Here is an 18,619-nt window from a genome sequence, read left to right as displayed (position 1 = left end):
TTTCAAATGAGCCTAATTTCGCCATCCTCCGAGCTTCCCAGGCTCAGATATTATTTTTTAAAAAATTTAGCCTCCCAGTAATGGCCGCTGATGTTTTTCTATGGTAGAACAATCCTAGAGTAGGTCCACTTCTTCAATAGTTACTTCCTGCTTTGCTTGCCCCAAGTCACGTTCTCACTGGTAACAAAGTCTCACGATACTTGATGTATTTCCTGTGTTGACTGTAGAAACTGCAGATCTCTGACAATGGTGCTTTCACTCCACGACCGCAGGTAGACAAAACAATAAATTCCTTTCCAATTTTTAGCACTGTCCTTAATTTAACGAAGTCCAAAATTCACCCCTTCTCCTCTTCTTCTTCCAAGCTTTCAAACTTTCTCTTTCCCACCTTCTAATATTATTTTGTGTGCTTTAAAATAGTCCCGGAATGGCAGATAGAAATCAGTACCTTTTTCTTAGGTTATCCAAATCAACACTGGTCTCGTACAGCATCAGATGTTTAGCAGTCTCAAAGAAGATTAGGATCTTGTCAAGCTTATGTCAAATAAATGGCTCTGTAAGCTTCTTCAGATGAATATACAGCTCTTCTCCGGGGATCCCTCAAGGAGCCCCCGCCTTGGGACTTCCCTTTAGCCAAGGTAAATCACCTCAAAGTTTCCTGTGCATATCTTGGACTGACCTCACACTGAGAAAAGTAGGCAGAAGGCAAAAATTTGCCCTGTACTACCCCGAACAGAAGCTCCAGTCTGCCCCCCCTTAGAGAGGCAGGTCAGCTCAGCATTCTCCAAATCCCGGAAGTCCTCTTTATTTGACATATTATGATACATTTTTGTTAGTTTGTCTGGAGTTAAGTGCCACCTATAAAACATCTTATATATTTTTTCTTTTAAGTTCATTGATCTGGTCATTTTTATATTACATTTCCACACTTTCTTCCAAACTTCTAAATCTATATTATGACCCAAATTTTGGGCCCACTTGACTATGGAGTCTTTAACTATCTCATCTTCCATCTTTAAGTTTAAAAGAAGATTATAAAATTTTGTTATTAGCTTTGTATCTGGTCCAAACACTATCTTGTCAAAAAATGATTTGTCTTTAGCAAAGCCTATTGTTTTATCTTTTGCAAATCTAGATTTGATTTGTAGCTTCGGCCTCCAATCTAGTATAATCTCTTGTTGTCTTAATTCCTCATCTGTCTTTAATTCATCTAGGTCAGTAAGAAGAAGTCATAACTCCATGTTTTTTGGAAGTCCACCAAGTTTGGTTGTGTTCTATGGGAGGGACCCGCTTTGGAATTTGTTTGTATATTTGGGGTTTTAACCAGCTCCAGATCTGAGGTAAAGAGCTTCTTATTTTGTGGTTTTTAAAGCTTTTGTAGCTTTCTGGTTTTGCATACCAAAGAAACGCATGCCATCCCCGGTTCAGATCTGCACTTTCCAATAGTAATAATCTTTTTTCTCATAACAGAATCCAGTCTTGCAGCCAAACCGGGGCAGATGCCCTATAATAGGTTTGCCAGTCCAGTAGGGCCAAACCTCCTTTCTTTGGAGTCCTGTAGTACCTTAAGTCTTACTCTTGGCTTTTTATTTTGCCATATGAATTTCAACACCAGACTATTCAACTCCTGAAAAAAAAGGCCTATAAAGTTTAACTGGGATCATTTGGAATAAGAAAAGAATTCTTGGTAGAATATTCATCTTGATTGTTGCAATTCTTCCCAACAGAGAAATTTGTAAGTCTTTCCATTTCTCTAAATCAGCTTTTATTTCTTTCAACAGTTTGTCGTAATTTTCTGTTTTAATTGATCTGCATTTTGGAGAAATTTGGATGCCCAGATATCTTATTTTTGACTCCCATTTAAACCCTGATTTCAGGTCTTGGATCTGCCTTTCTGTCATGTTCTTGGATATAAACTTTGTTTTTGGATAGTTTATCTTCAAACCCACCACTACACCATATGTTTCCAATTTTTCTTTCATAACTGTCACCGAGGATAATGGGTCTTCTAACACCAATGCCAAGTCATCCGCAAAAGCCAGTAATTTATATTCTTCGCCTCTAATCCTTAGCCCTTTAATAGTTGTTTATTTTCTCATCTGGATAGTTAGTATTTCCAAAACTAAAATGAACAGCAACAGGGATAGAGGGCAACCTTGTCTTGTCCCTTTCTCGATCTTAATAGGGTCAGATAAATCACCATTCACAATGATTCCTGCTATTTGCTTCATATTAGCCACAGTGTGTGTGTGTGTGTGTGTATAATTTTTTTTGGGCCAATGTGTGACACAGAGTGTTGGACTGGATGGGCCATTGGCCTGATCCAACATGGCTTCTCTTATGTTCAGAAATGAAGAGAGTGGCCTATATTCTCAGATTTCAGAATATACCTGAGGATAAAACAGGGGACCTTCCACAGCACAGGTGACTGGAAAACTTCTAGCAGAGGTTATGGAAGCAGATGCTTTAGAGGTGGAGCATGATATTGACTTGGTATATAGAGTAACATCAGCATACGCAAGAAGACACTCATTACCGAGAGAAGTTCAAGTTAAATTTACAAAACAGGTGGTTTGAGACGGAATCTTGAAAGCAACTAGAGACGTTAAACTCCAACATGCAGGAAATGAAATAAAGATACTTAAAGAGATCCCCTGGACAATGAGAGAGAGGAGGAGAGACTATGCGAAATTAGCAGCTCTTTTGAACAAAAATGGGATCCAATTTAGATAGCTGACGCCAGAAGGACTCTTCCTTACATTTGAAGACAAATAGTTTCGGATTACTTCAATATTCAAAGCAGAAGATTTCATGGAGAAATACCCTGAAAATCTGGGGCGTCAAATAAAAGAACCAGACAAAACAGGTGAAAAAGGGAAAGATGGTGGAGCTGTTGCTAAAGAAGCGAGATTGCCCCCGCAAAAAGATAGCTTACAATTGGGACTTGCTGCTCTATCATTGCAAAGTGAAGTGGATAGAGATAGGCTGAAATCTCCCTCTCAGACAAGATCCCATTGGAAGAAAGACATAGACGGTAGTAAAAAAACTATTTGAATAATGGAGAGTGGTGCTTTCAGTGTTCTATCATCCACAGCTCTATATTTGGTCTTCAAATTTTTCACTTTAGTATCTGTCATCGTCACTTTATCTCCCATCATTTTCATAACTTCAGTTAATTTCTGTGTCTGTTGCCTATTTCCTTTCAACTGCCTCTGAAAATGCTGGCTGGGGCTGATGGGAGTTGTAGGCAAAAAACATCTGGCGAGCTACCATTGGCCACCCCTGATCTAGAGAATCGCCAGGGGGCCAGGGTCCATCAGGTTCTGTGGGCGAGCTAAAATATGTTTGCTGCCTAAACGAGCCTTCAGGATAAAATCCATTAAGATTCCCGTCACAAAGATCAAATCCAACATGTGTCCAGCATGATGCATGGGTGTTGTAACAAATTGGAAGAGTCCTAGTGTCGCCATGGATGACACCAGGTCCACCGCATGACTAGAGTTCAGTCATCGGCATGAACATTGAAATCAAGGATCAAAAGCCTTGGGTGTTCCAATGCCCAGCCTGTTACGACCTCCATCAGGGACGGTAAGGCGCTGGCTGGGGCATTAGGCGGTCGGTACACCAGCCAGACCGCCAAACCCTCCTCAACATCCCACACTAGACCAGCAGATTCTTCACGTTCATTCTTTTGCATGTATACATGCTTCTATTATAGTTCTTGATTGTAGGGTTGCCAATCCCCAGGTGGGGGCAGGGGATCCCTCAGTTTGGAGGCTCTGCCTCCGCTTCAGGGTCATCAGAAAGTGTGGGGTGGGGAATGTCTGCTGGGCACTCCATTATTCCCTATGGATTCCGATTCCTATAAGATATAATGGAGAATTGATCCACTGATATCTGGGGCTCTGGGGAGGGTTGTTTTTTGAGATAGAGGCACCATATTTGCAGCATAGCATCCAATGCCTTTCCTCAAAGTACCCTCCAGGTTTCAAAAGGACTGGTCTAAGGGATCAAATTCTATAAGCCCCAAAAGAAGGTGCCCCTATCCTTCATTATTTAAAATGGAGGGAAGGCATTTAAAAGGTGTGTGGTCCTTTTAAATGCAATAGCCAGAACTCCCTTTGGAGTTCAATTGTGCTTGTTACAACCCTGCTCCTGTCTCCACCCACAATGTCTCCTGGCCCCACCCCCAAAATCTCCTGGCTCCGCCACCAAAGTCCCCAGATATTTCTTTAATTGGACTTGGCAACCCTACTTGATTAAACCACCTAACTAAGCAGTTGTGGGCTACTGCACCACAGAGGCTATGAACATTAACTTTCCTATGTGAGAGAGCCAGGAGTAGGGAGGACACAGGTGACGATGCTTTTTCAAGGTTCCTTCTGGATCATGTAACAGTTTCCCTTTTTGTTACTATCCTCTTTCATCCCAAAACTATCTACCCTTTTAGATATTTAATTCATACAGATTACAGGTCTTTCAATCATATTCTTAACACAGCAATGAGCTCTTGTTAAATTTAGATTTAGAATTTTGGAACTTCAAAACATTGAAAATACTTCTGCTATGAGCTCTCTTCTGAACGCTTTGAAGTTTCGGTTATTTTACCAATCTATTTAGGGTCAAACTGTTCTTTATGATAATTAGGTGCCAGGGTTTCACTCAAAATACTTTTAAAAACACACTTCTTGTTGTCCACCAAAGCCAAACAATGATGACCATTGTACCACAAACCCCTATACATACCAGTTTAGCTAGTGAAACAACATGTTATCAAACTTTCAGCTGAAGTAAACCCTGACAATACAATGATTTGTTCCACTTTTTAAAAACAGGACATCTGGCCTTTGACTCAGAAAGGAAACATCATTAGATTTATACATGATTTAATGTGGTCTTATTTTCTGCACACTTCTGTGAGAAGTTTTATATATCCTATCTGTATGCAAAGATGGAAAACCCTTAGTTCTGTACTGTTTCATGTTGGATAATACTAAAATGACTGATCCTGGAAATTCCTCCCAAATAAGTAGAACAGATTATATGGAGCACATGTCATCCCAAGAGATGACAATGTCAAGACATAAATCCTCAAAGCACAAGGAGATCTGTTAGGAATTCAGCCGATCCAGAGCTCTTTTTGTAGCAGGAACTTCTTTGCATATTAGGCCACACAGCCCTGATGTAGCCAGTCTTCCTGGAGCTTACAGTAGGCCCTATACTGATAGCCCTGTAAGATCTTGGAGGACTAGCTCCATCAGGGCTGTGTGGCCTAATATGCAAAGGAGTTCCTACTACAAGAAAAAGTCCTGAGCTGATCTACCACCACTCCCCCTTCCTGCTCTACTTAGAAATATTGTAATTCTTCTCCATACTAAACTCGAGTTGATGTTGGTGAGAAGAATGGTAGAGGAACTAAGCAGAAAAGCCCAGAGGATGCATTCTGTTGGTATTTTATACATTCATTGAAGGGTACAGGCATTCTTTCTGGGCAAGGATCTGGTAACATTACTCTAACTGTGAAAGCATGTGTCAGCTACTTGATTTATAGAACCAAACTTGAAAAAGCAATTGCTTGCTTCCTTTCATCCTTCAGCATTTTTTGCTATCACATTTTGAAACTTATCTCTGTAGCTATAAGGGCTAGAAATGTATTTTTTTAAAATACAACACAGATTGTCTGATTTCTTAGTATCAGAATCTTGCCAAGTGGGAGAAGTGAGGCAAAAGCAGCCCTCAGCTGAGTCATATCCTTTTAAACCTCATTGACTGACTTGTTAAGAATTTTCTTTTGCTGGTTTCTCCCTAGTTCCATGTATTATCTCCATGTACAGTAAGCCAAAATTTATCACTATATACAGGAGGACTTTTTGTAGTGGAAAATACTATTTTGATGTTTTCAACAGAAAAAGAATGTAACTCTTGTAGATCACATATTATAGTTTTTAAAAATAAGTAAATTGCCTCTTTGTGTTTGTTTGACAACAATATGAGACAGCAATATGACAACAATATGAGAACTGAAAGATATCCATCACCTCTGCAAGAGATTTCCACCAATCAATAATCTTACCTGCTTTCATGGGTTCATTTGTGAGAACCAGGATTCTAAAAACATCATCACTGTGGAAGAGATACTGAATTCCTTCTCACATTATAGTTGTGTATAATTTCACAAACCACTGAATAACAACTCACCCATTTAAAAAAACAGTCATAACTATTTATTACAACTTCAAATTTTAAGCTAGCTAGCATAGTTGGGACATAAGAAACACAACATATCAATGCAGCATCTACATCAGATTATGACTCCATACTGTTCTTCTTATGTCATAGTACTTCATCTTATCTGGCATACACTTTATCTAAGAAATAGTTCTTATGTCAAAATAATGCTTCTATCTCATATCAAACTGAATGGTCTATGGTAAACTCCTATACAATTGTTAGGTTTCTCACTGCCCAATTTCTTACAGCCTTTTACCATTGAATTTCTTTCTTTTAAAAAAATACATTTTTTCTTAAGATGAAAATGCTATTGTTTAAACTTCTGTTGTTTAAATGCTTAATTTACTGTTATTATAGTCCATTTGTTCTTGTCATTCACTTACAATAAATATCAAAACAGGAATATATAAACATGGTTTAGTCACTCCGATTACTGGCAGAGATGCTGTGTGGGAGAGTGGGCTACTTGAAACATCACTCCTCCTAAAACAACAGAAGCATCATCTAAGGCAAAGACTGAGAATCCCAATATTTTAATATTTTAAGCCCCTCGAACTGTTGTTCAAAGATTTGCATTTTAAAATATTTGCACATCTGTTATGATGCCTCAACTTGGCTAAGGCTCCAAATTATTGATCCATTTGGGAACAGAAAATATCTCTATTCATGTCAAAAGGCTGCTATAGTGTGATACTAATACTTATTGATGCAGATTTCATCATTTCAAAATAATCTTGTTGATTTAGTGATATTACTCCCAAGTAAGTGGTTTGAATGTTGCACATCATGTACAGGCTCTGCATGAAGAAATTTTGACTCACAATATTTTCTTTAAATGCTGAAAGCTATAGTACTGATAAAGGTACTAAAAGGTAGTCCCCTGTACAAGCACCAGTCGTTTTCGACTCTGGGGTGACATTACTTTCACGTTTTCATGACAGACTTTTGACGGGGTGGTTTGCCATTGCCTTTTCCAGACATCTACACTTTCCCCCCAGCAAGCTGGGTACTCATTTTACCAACCTCGGAAGGATGGAAGGCTGAGTCAAGCTGGAGCAAGCTACCTGAACCAGCTTTCGCTGGGATCGAATTCAGGTCGTGAGCAGAGGGCTCCAACTGCAGTACTGCAGCTTTACCACTCTGCGCCATGGGGCCCTTATAGTACTGATAATAATTAGCAATTATACACTACTTTTTCTAAATGCTTAAAGCTCCTCAAATATATTATCCCATAATCCTTACAAAATCTCTAAAAAGCAGGCCCGTACTATAATATGCCCATAGTAGCATTGACGGATCTCCTGGAATTACAATTTATCTCCAGACCAGAGATCAGTTCTCCTACAGGCTGCTTTGGAGGATGTTTACTATGGCATTATACTCTGCTGAGGTCTCTACTTTCTCTGAATACTGTTCTCCCCAGTCTCTACCTGCAAATCTCCAGGAATTTTCCAACCTAGAGTTGGCAACCCTAGGCCATAGCAAAATTGCAGGCCAGGCTGAAGCTAATAAAGGCTTACCTAAAGCCATTAAGGGATTTGTAGCACAACAAACCAGAGTTTTTCTCATTTTCAGCTCATTCTTTTGGGGTCTTCCATGCAGAAAAAGATTTGTTGTGATTTCCCATTACTGCTACAGGTGTCCAGTGCAATAGCAACAGGGCTTCTACAAGGTGGGTTTCTCCCCAATTTTCCTGTCCAAGCCCTCATTGTTGCATCCCCCCACTACCAGTTACAACACACACCACACACACACACATTGGCAGTCCTAATATATTTGGGTTGCTCTGGTGATGCACCCTGCTGCACAGATGTAAGTTTCACTAGTGCAGGCACATAGAGCTGAGCACCAGAGAAGTCCAGACATAGCAGGAATTCAGAATACTCACCCAGCCTGTAGTCACTGCTGTCCATTGATGCAACTGGTTGGAGCAATCATCATAGCTCCGAGAAAAAAAAGTGCAGAACCACTGTACTGCAAGTTTTCACCAAGAACTGTTGCAAGGCTCACAGGCAGTGTTCCTGCTAAGCTGAGTTTGTGTGAGCTAGCTCAGTTTTTTAGCCTCTGCCTCACACATTTTTGTCTTCGCTCAGGAAAAATGGCCCCAGAGCAAGCTAACAGCTCACAACTTTAATGCTAGTAGCTCTCAAAGTGGAATTTTTGCATGCAAGACTCTGCAGCTTAGAGGGAGCATTGCTCACAGGCCAAAGAATATTTACAGCCAAGGCAATATAAGCAAAATGCAAATAAAGGCCTCACTTCTTCTCTCATTCAAAGTTGCTTCCAAAACCAAGAAAGTTTAAAAAAAAAAGTTGAAGAAACCAAGACATTGCACTTTTTGAAAGAAAGAGCAAAGTGTTTCAAGAGGGGGATAGTTAGATTTGAGAAATGACAGGGAAATCATTCTGTCCCTGCCTGCTATTTCACTACTTCCCTCTGCTTCTCCCAAACACACATTTGACCTCGCCCAAGTGAACTACCACAGAGAAAAAGGTGAGCATCCCATCCCTCCCCTGCTGTTTTCCAAATTAAATTTCATTACCCAACAACTTTTGCTTTCTTCTTTTTTAAAGTGTTTAGGATGCTTTTACATATGTCAGAGTATAATGTATAGTTCGCTTCTTCACATGTACCCAACAAATCCAAAGAATAATTTAGGGTCAGCAATTTGACATTCCACAGGTTAGCTGAGAAAGCTATATAAAACAGATGTGCCTCATACTGGGAGGAGACACAAGTTACATAGAAGTATATCCTCTAGGATATCATCAGAGTGCCCAGTAGCAATAACTGATTTCCACATTATGGAGTATACAGGTTTGGTCCAGCGTCCTCTCCTGTCTTGTATAACAGTCACACATATGACAGACCCAGATGGGTTTCCATGTTGGTCTGAAGCAATAGAATAAAGTCAGAGTCCAGTGGCACTTTTAAGAGCAACATTTTATTCAAGGTATGAATTTTTGTGTGCATGCACACTTCTTCAGATCTGGATTCTTCAGATAGTGTGAGTGCACACGAAAGCTCATATCTTGAATAAAACTTTGTTGGTCTTAAAGGTGCCACTGGACTCTGACTTTAGTTACACATGTGAGTTCCTCAGTGCTCATGTGCAAGGTGCACAATCTGGATTATGACTGACGTGCATGCAGAAGAAACTTCAGCCCCCACTCCCTGCACTGTTTTTCTGTCCTGAAAGGGTCTAGCAGGCAATACTTGACCTGTTGAAGAAATTTGTGTTACTGGGAAGTTAGAGGCTGCCATTTTAAACATTGAGGACAAGCACTGGATGCTGAGATTGGAGAGTGCCAGAAATCAAAGGCATGGGACTGCTAGATTATCAAATACAGTGCTAATTCAGTTTTGGACCTATATCTCAAACAGCACCTTGTGACCGGGGTTGGACTGAGAAACAAGATGGCCTTGGACCCCACCCCCCTAACTTATCCCAAGCCCTGACAAAATGGTGGATAAGCAAAAGATAGCTCTTTCACTGCAGCAAGTGAGCTGCCCCATCACTGGCCCTATGTGTGAACAGGGAAGCAAGGTACTGCCAGAGAACTGGCTGCTCTGCACAGGGCTCATTCTTTCAGCTCACTGACAAGAGGCAGCCTCTTCATTGTGGTTTGCCTACTCCACAAAGGGCTGGGGCAGCCAGTTCACTCACAGTGGCAGCTGTGAGGGCCATCCTGCACATAACCAACGCAGCTTGTTGATTGGAGCTGGGATGGCCTTGGCAGAGGGAGGAAGCCCCCAGGCCATTGGCCTACCAAAATTTTCCTTGCTGGCTTTAAAGGTCAATCTATCCTTGCTTGTGATGCCCATTATTAAGGACATAGGGACCCATTAAAACACACAGAGTGCCCTGCTGGATCACACCAGTGGTCCATGTAGTCCACCATGTCGTTTCACACAGTTGCCACCCAGGAATTTACACAGCAAGCAGCAGTATGAGCAGAGTTTTATGGAACTATGCAATTTGGCAAGACAGCAGGTTTGTGCATCACACTGTAAGAGTTGCAGAAAATAAGAACAGAATGAAATAGTAAATAAAATATGTTAGAAAAGCTGCAATCATATATAATCTCAGTATCAGGAGGATACATCTGAGTAAACATGCAGGTGACTGAAAAATTGAATTAATTGTTGACTTTGATCATAACTAAAGGTAAAAGTCCCCCAAGCACCAGTCATTTCTGACTTTGGGGCAGAAATCATGATGTTTTCACGGGAGACTTTTTTTTTTATGGGGTGGTTTGCCATTGCCTTCTCCCGTCATCTACACTTAACCACCAGCAAGCTGAGTACTCATTTTTACCAACCTTGGAGGGATAGAAGGCTGAGTCAGCCTTGAGCTGGCTACCTGAACCCAGCTTCTGCTGGGATCGAACTCAGGTAGAGCAGAGCTTGGACTGCAGTACTGCAACGTACCACTATGTGCCACGGGGCTCCTTTGATCATAACTAGAAAATAGTAATTACATTGCCTCTGTTTTGTTCAAAGTACAAGAACGTTTAATTATTAAAAACGAATGATGCAAGTCCCTAAATCTGTCCCTTTCATAATGCACACAATAATTTTGCTCAAGTTTGTAAAATTGTAATTCAGACACATATCCCTTCAGATATATTCATTCGGTTTGGATATAGTTCAGATGCATAATTTGGACACATAAAAAAGTAAAGATGGTCCCCTGTGTGAGCACTAAACTGTAACTGACCCATGGGGTGACGTCACATCATGACGTTTTCTTGGCAGACTTTTTATGGGGTGGTTTGCCATTGCCTTCCCCAGCCATCTACACTTTACCCCCAGCAAGCTGGGTAGTCATTTTACAGATCACGGAAGGATGGAAGGCTGAGTCAACCTTGAGCTGGCTACCTGAACCCAGCTTCCGCCGGGATTGAACTCAGATAGTGAGCAGAGCCTGGACTACAGTACTGCAGCTTACCACTCCAAGTGAATATACCTAAAGGTATATTGGACACATACACCTACATATACCTTTAGGTATATTCACTCATTTTCATTCAGATGGAAAAAGTAGTGATGTAACCATTTTTTTTAAAAAAAATAGAATTCAATTTTTAATAATTCTGGGAATAATCTGAATGGAAAATCTATGAAAGCATTTATCTTGGAGATTGGACCATTGATTCAGTGGAACATACGTTATATTTAAAAAAATATGTGGGGGAAATAGCCAGGACTCTAAACAGGAAAAGAGCCATCTTAAGCAGAGTTACTCCTTCCAAGCCCATTTACCTTAGTGGACTTAGGAAGATGTAACTGCTGAGGATGGTACTGTCAACTACATGCAAGATAAAACAAACCTCAGATTTTTCAAGAAACAAATATGCTAAACAAAAGAAGCAGCAGCAGCAGCAGCATAGGGATAACAATTATCATTTATGGATATAAATCAGGATAGTAGCAGATGAAAAAGTTTTGCAAATGTCTGTTTTATAATGATAATAAATTTAAAAAGTGATTTGGTGCAATATATTACTGTGCTATTCGGATATGATGATGATACACTGGTGGTTATTCAAATGTGATACATCTCTCATCCCACTTAGTGAGAGGATGTTTGGGAAGAATGGCACGCAAATCATACCCACGAAGAGCTGACATGGCAGTTGTCATTCCCTGCCCTTAACGATGGTCAGCTCATTTCTTTCCAGAGTGATTTGGTGAAACGAAGAAAACAGAAAGCTTCATAAGTGACACGTACCACTGTGTTTTTCATCATGGCTTTGATGGTGAATCCATCGCTGACCTGCTTCCTACTTCTTTTTTCTTGCCGCAGTGGCTCCTGAAATTGTGGGGGTCTGTCTTTGGAAGGGCAGGAGCCCTCTTTCTCTGCCACCATCTGTTCGGGTGGCTGATAGAGGATGGGTTGAAAATGAAATCAAACAACTTGGGGAGAAAAGAAAAAAAAATGAATACCCCTCCTCCTAAACTCCGTCCCGCTGCATCAGTTGTCCCTCAGCCCGTGGCTCAGCTCCTTCGTGGGATCCTTTGTGGATGCAGGATGAGGAGGGGAGAAGGGGGGAAGTTGCCTGTTTCTAACACCAGCACGCTTCTAGGGACTCTGTTGCTAGGTAACGTGTCAACAACCAGCCCAAGAATTCCGTCCTTGTCAGCAAACCTGCTGCTTGAGGACACCAAGATCGCCGAAGCGTACGCGTGCTCAGTAGCAGCAACCGAAGCCGCTTGCCTTTTCTTTGGCCTTAAATAGTGCGGTAGCTCCCTTCGTCGAAAGGAAGAAATAGCTCAGACGCAGAAAAAGCTGTGGGAAGAGACTTGCAAAGAGAATAATGTATAGCTGTGTCATGCTAAACAAAATGCGAAGAGAAGAACCCCAATCCGGTGAAGACAGCGCGTGCTCGATAACTCAAAGGGTAGTCGTTTGCCCTTCTTCTGCCCTTACTTGTCGTAGAAAATGCATACGTAGAGTCCCACCCTGCGAACTGGGTTGTCTCATTATAATAATAAAATGTGTCTGTTTCTGGTCCCGTGAAGGTTAATAGGATTATATGCTCTGGGAAACACGAGAGAGAAACAAATACAGGTGAAGATACTATCAGCTGGAGGAGCTATAAATGACCTCTCCACCTCTCTACCCTAATGTATTTGTTATATATACATTTGGTTTTACTAATCCTACTAATATATTTTCTTTCTTTTATTTGTTCATATTATTTCCCAAATGTATTTTATCTAAATGTGCCAATATTTACTTACTTACTTACTTACTTACTTACTTACTTACTTCTCGGATTTATATCCCGCCCTCCCCGCCAAAGCAGACTCAGTGCAGCTAGCAACAGTAAAACCAAAACAATAAAACAATAATATACTGTATCATGCTCTGTAAGCCACCCTGAGCCTGCCTTGGCGGGGAGGGCGGGGTATAAATAAAATAATAACAAAAATATTAAGATTTATAAAAGACTTAATACATTTACTAAAAAATCTGCTGAAATAAACGGTACTTGTGGGTAAGCATAAACAATGTCTCCCTATGCTGGGCTTCTTAAAATTTTTAATAACTTCGTGACTTCATAGTTGAACGTTTCCCTGCTTTTGCTACGATGTAACAGGAATTTGCCATGGAACACCAACCAGGGCAGGGAAAACACCTGCTTTTATGAAAGATAAAAGGTCAGTTTTCGCTATGGGTATATTAAGATTTTAGTATAGAGAAATTATATACAGACATCTAGCTGTAGCAGCCAATGATTACTTTTATTAAATAAAGATGTAAACCCTCTTTAGTCTTGCCCTGAGAATCGGTAAAGTTTTTTTGTTATTATTTTTATGTTATTAAATTTATATCCCGCCCTCCCCAAAAGTTGACTCAGAGTGGCTAATAGGCCATTATGGTCATAAAACATATAATCATAAAAGCAGTCAATAGAAGTTTCTATACATTAAAATACAGTATATAAAATTTAAAACTCCATTATAATAATACGTGTAACAGCAGCAGAAATACCATCCAGCAGTCTCATACGGCGTTGATAATATTGGCGCGGGGATAGTAATGAATGTTGATAAACTAATGTTAATGAACTGTTTTCTTGGACAGCTGTTTTCATTATTAGGTTCAACTAATAGTAAACTGTTATTCCTTGTAGTTCAAATGCCAAAACTTACACTGAGGAACGAACATTGTAGTTATCTCGAAATGTATTCTTAAATCAAACTTGGTTCTCTTTGGAAATTTGTTTATTGCTAAGGAAGCACTGTTTAGGATTATACTGCAGCACCTGTAATAATGCTTCACCTGTACTTCCTATTTATTTTTTGTGAAACACATTTACAAGAAATACAGCAGGATAACATGCTTCGTTCTCCGCCAATGGGATGTACTAAAACGAATGAAAAGATTGCCCATAGGAAACAATGGGAGAGCCTGGATTGCCCATTGGATATCATGGGAGGGAAGATTGCCAATTGACTTACATGGGCTCCATTGAAATACATTGAAGCACAGAAATGGCTGCAACAAAAATCCGGACTGGATCTTCCAGGAAAGTCAACACAACCCACAAGTGTCCGGGACACGGATAGATGGGGAAGGGCAAATTTTCAGACCCTGGGACTGGCACAGGTGCTTTGGATTTGAATTCCCAGGGGGAAGGGTGGGTTGCCAACCTCTGGGACTGAATTGCAAGGGGAGACAGCACAATGCCAGCCTCTGGGACCAGATTGCCAAGGGAAAAAGTAGTTTCCAGGACTAGATTGCCAGGGGAAAAGCTACTCTACCAGCCTCTGGCACTTGATTGTCAAAGGAAAAAGTCCTCTGCCAACCTCCAGGGTTGGATGTGAGGGGAAAAGGTGCTCTACCAACCTCCTGGACTAGATTGCCAAGGGAAAAGGTGCTCTGCCCACCTCTTGGACTAGATTGTCAGGGGGGAAAATCCTCTGCCAACCTTCAGGATGGGATTATCAAAAGAAAAGGTGCTCTGCCCACCTCCAGGGCTGCATTGCCAAGGGAAAAAGTCCTCTTCCAACCTCCAGGACTGGATTGCCAGGGGGGAAAGTCCTCTGCCCACTCCCTGCACTGGATTGCCAAGGGAAAAAGTCCTCTACCAACCTCCAGGACTGGGTTGCCAGGCAGGAAAGTCCTCTACCCACCTCCAGGACTGGATTGCCAGGGGGGAAAGTCCTCTGCCCACCTCCAGGACTAGATTGCCAGGGGAAAGCTACTCTGCCAACCTCCAGGACTGGATGGCCACAAAAAAAGTCCTCTGCCAACCTCCAGGGCTGGATTGCCAAGGGAAAAGCTACTCTGCCAACCTCCAAGACTGGATTGCCACAAGAAAAAGTCCTCTGCCCACCTCCAGGACTGGATTGACAAGGGAAAAGCTACTCTGCCAACGTCCAGGACTGAATTCCCAAGGGAAAAAGTCCTCTTCCAACCTCCAGGACTAGATTGCCACAAGAAAAACTCCTCTGCTCACCTCCAGGACTGGATTGACAAGGGAAAAAGTCCTCTGTCAACCTCCTGGGCTGGATTGCCAAGGGAAAAGGTGCTCTGCCCACCTCTTGAACTAGATTGTCAGGGGGGAAAATCCTCTGCCAACCTTCAGGATGGGATTATCAAAAGAAAAGGTGCTCTGCCCACCCCCTGCACTGGATTGCCAAGAGAAAAAGTCCTCTACCCACCTCCAGGACTGGATTGCCAGGGGGGAAAGTCCTCTGCCCACCTCCAGGACTAGATTGCCAGGGGAAAGCTACTCTGCCAACCTCCAGGACTGGATGGCCACAAAAAAAGTCCTCTGCCAACCTCCAGGGCTGGATTGCCAAGGGAAAAGCTACTCTGCCAACCTCCAAGACTGGATTGCCACAAGAGAAAGTCCTCTGCCCACCTCCAGGACTGGATTGACAAGGGAAAAGCTACTCTGCCAACGTCCAGGACTGAATTCCCAAGGGAAAAAGTCCTCTTCCAACCTCCAGGACTAGATTGCCACAAGAAAAACTCCTCTGCTCACCTCCAGGACTGGAGTGACAAGGGAAAAAGTCCTCTGTCAACCTCCTGGGCTGGATTGCCAAGGGAAAAGCTACTCTGCCAACCTCCTGGACTGGATTGCCAAGGAAAAAGCTGCTCTGCCAACCTCCAGGACTGGATTGCCACAAGGAAAAGTCCTCTACCCGCCTCCAGTACTGGATGGCCAAGGAAAAAGCTACTCTGCCAACCTCCAGGACTGGATTGCCACAAGAAAAAGTCCTCTGCCCACCTTCAGGACTGGACTGCCAAGGGAAAAGCTACTCTGCCAACCTTCAGGACTGGATTGCCAAGGGAAAAGCTACTCTGCCAACATCCTGGACTCCATTGCCAAGGAAAAAGCTACTCTGCCAACCTTTAGGACTGGATTGCCACAAGAAAAAGTCCTCTGCCCACCTCCAGGACAGGATTGTCAAGGGAAAAGCTACTCTGCCAACCTCCAGAACTGGATTGCCAAGGGAAAAAGTCCTCTGCCAACATCCAGCACTGGATTGCTACAAGAAAAAGTCCTCTGCCCACCTCCAGGACTGGATTGAGAAAGGGAAAGCTTCTCTGCCAACCTCCAAGACAGGATTGCCACAAGAAAAAGGCCTCTACCAACATCCAAGACTGAATTGCCAAGGGAAAGGCTACTCTGCCAACCTACTGGACTGGATTGCCAAGGGAAAAAGTTCTCTGCCAACCTCCAGGACCAGATTGCCACAAGAAAAAGTCCTCTACCCACCTCCAGGACTGGATTACCAAGGAAAAAGCTACTCTGCCAAACTCCAGGACTGGACTGCCAAGGAAAAATCCGCTCTGCCAACCTCCGGGACTGGATTCCAAGGGAAAAGGTGCTCTGCCCACCTCCATGACTGGATTGCCAAGGGAAAAGCTACTCTGTTTATCTTCAGGAATGAATTGCCAAGGTAAAGCCTACTCTGCCAACCTCCAAGACTGGATTGCCACGAGAAAACGTCTTCTGCCCACCTCCAGGACTGGATTGCCAAGGGAAAAAGTCCTCTGCCCACATCCAGGACTGGATTGCCAAGGGAATATCTGCTCTGCCAACCTCCAGGACTGGATTGTCAAGAGAAAAGGTGATCTGCCAACCTCCAGGACACAATTATCAAGGGAATAGGTTCTCTGCTCACCTCCAGAACTGGATTGCCAAGGGGAAAAGTCTTCTGCCCACCTCCAGGACTGAATTGCCAAGAGAAAATCTGCTCTGCCCACCTCCAGGACTTTATTGCCAAGGGATAATTTGCTCTGCCCAGCTCGAGGACTGGATTGCCAAGGAAAAAGCTACTCTGCCCACTTCCAGGACTGGATTGCCAAGGGAAAGGGTGCTCTGCCCATCTCCAGGACTGGATTGCCAAGGGAAAAAGTCCTCTGCCCACCTCCAGGACTGGATTGCCAAGGGAAAAGGTGCTCTGCTATCCTCCTGGACTGGATTGCCAAGGGAATATCTGCTCTGCCATCCTCCTGGACTGGATTGTCAAAGGAATGTCTGCTCTGCCAACCTCCAGGACTGGATTTTCAAGGGAATAGGTGCTCTGCTCACCTCCAGGACTGAATTGCCAAGGGAAAAAGTCTTCTGCCCACCTCCAGGACTGCATTGGGAAGGGAAAAGCTACTCTGCCAGCCTCCTGGACTGATGTGCCAAGGGAAAAGGTGCTCTGTCCACCTCCTGGACTGGATTGACAGGGGAAAAGCTAATCTGCCAACCTTCAGGACTGGATTGCCAGTGGGAAAGGTACTTTGCCATCCTCCAGTACTGGATTGACAGGGGAAAGGGCAGATTGACAGCCTCTAGGACTAGATTGATGGGTGGAAAGGTAGGTTGGCAGCCTCAAGGGCCAGACTGAAAGGCTAGAGGGGAGATTGCAGAAGAAGATTTTGGATTTATATCCCGCCCTATACTCTGAGTCTCAGAGCGGTCACAATCTCCTCTACCTTCTTCCCCCACAACAAACATCCTGTGAAGTAGGTGGGGCTGAGAGTGCTTTTACAGCAGCTGCCCTTTCAAGGACAGCTTCCATGAAAGCTATGGGTGACCCAAGGCCATCTCAGCAGGTGCAAGTGGAGGAATGGGGAATCAAACCCTGTTCTCCCAGATAAGAGTTCGTGCACTTAACCACTACACCAAACCGGCTTTCTAGGGCCAGATTAACAAGGAGAGGAAGATTGATAGCCTCTTGCACTAGATTGACAGGCAAAAGGGGAGTTTGACAGCCTCTAGGGCCAGATTGACAGGGGAAAGGGCAGATTGACAGCTCTAGGGCCAGATTGTCAGGGGAAAGGGAGATGGACAGCCTCCAGGGCCAGGTTGTCAGGGGAAAGGGAGACTGATAGCCTCTAGGACTGAATTGTCAGGGGGAATGGGAAATCAACAGCCTCTAGGACTGGATTGTCAGGAAAAAAGGGAGATTGACAGACTCTAGGGCCAGATTGTCAGGGGGAAAGGGAGATTGACAGCTTCCAGGACTATATTGTCTGGGGGAAAGGGCAGATTGACAGCCTGTAGGACTACATTGTCAGGGGAGATGTTAGATTCCCAGCTTCTGAGAGTGGATTGCCAGCAGAAAAGGGAGATTGCCTCGAGGTGCTCTGGTACCCAGTACCTGGTTGTCATGGAAACCAAAGTCCTTTTTGGGGAGACACCTGGAGGATTGGAACCCTTGGCAACTGCACGCCTTTCCTTTTCCCAGGACTCCCTACAGTAGCATGGTTGAAGGTGGTTGGGGAATTATGTGGTACAAAGTTTTACTGCCAACCTTTCAAATAGTTAGAGGTTCATTTTTTTAAACTAGTGGAAAATTACAAACATAATCTTAGCGCAGTACATGATAAACTGCCAAAAGATCAATTAAAGGTTGGTTTGAAACACAT

At 42.9% G+C, this 18,619-nt stretch overlaps 1 protein-coding gene across 2 annotated transcripts in view; it reads right to left on the bottom strand.

The window, feature by feature from the left end:
* PACRG (parkin coregulated) overlaps nucleotides 1-12,241 on the bottom strand; it is a 553,646-nt gene extending 541,405 nt beyond the window's left edge. The window contains exon 1 of one of the 2 annotated variants that reach the window (XM_060242060.1): nucleotides 11,966-12,241. In XM_060242060.1, the coding sequence (XP_060098043.1) occupies nucleotides 11,966-12,103 (138 nt within the window). In that variant the 5' untranslated portion in view covers nucleotides 12,104-12,241. The remainder of the gene's footprint in view (nucleotides 1-11,965) is intronic. The other variant, XM_060242052.1, reaches the window with a different exon arrangement.
* Nucleotides 12,242-18,619: the final 6,378 nt, after the last annotated feature.

Source organism: Heteronotia binoei, chromosome 1 (genome assembly GCF_032191835.1).
Source record: "Heteronotia binoei isolate CCM8104 ecotype False Entrance Well chromosome 1, APGP_CSIRO_Hbin_v1, whole genome shotgun sequence".
In the NCBI taxonomy this organism is placed as follows: Eukaryota; Metazoa; Chordata; class Lepidosauria; order Squamata; family Gekkonidae; genus Heteronotia; species Heteronotia binoei.
The sequence above is the reverse complement of the archived record's forward strand: the minus strand, read 5'-3'. Positions and strand labels throughout refer to the sequence as shown.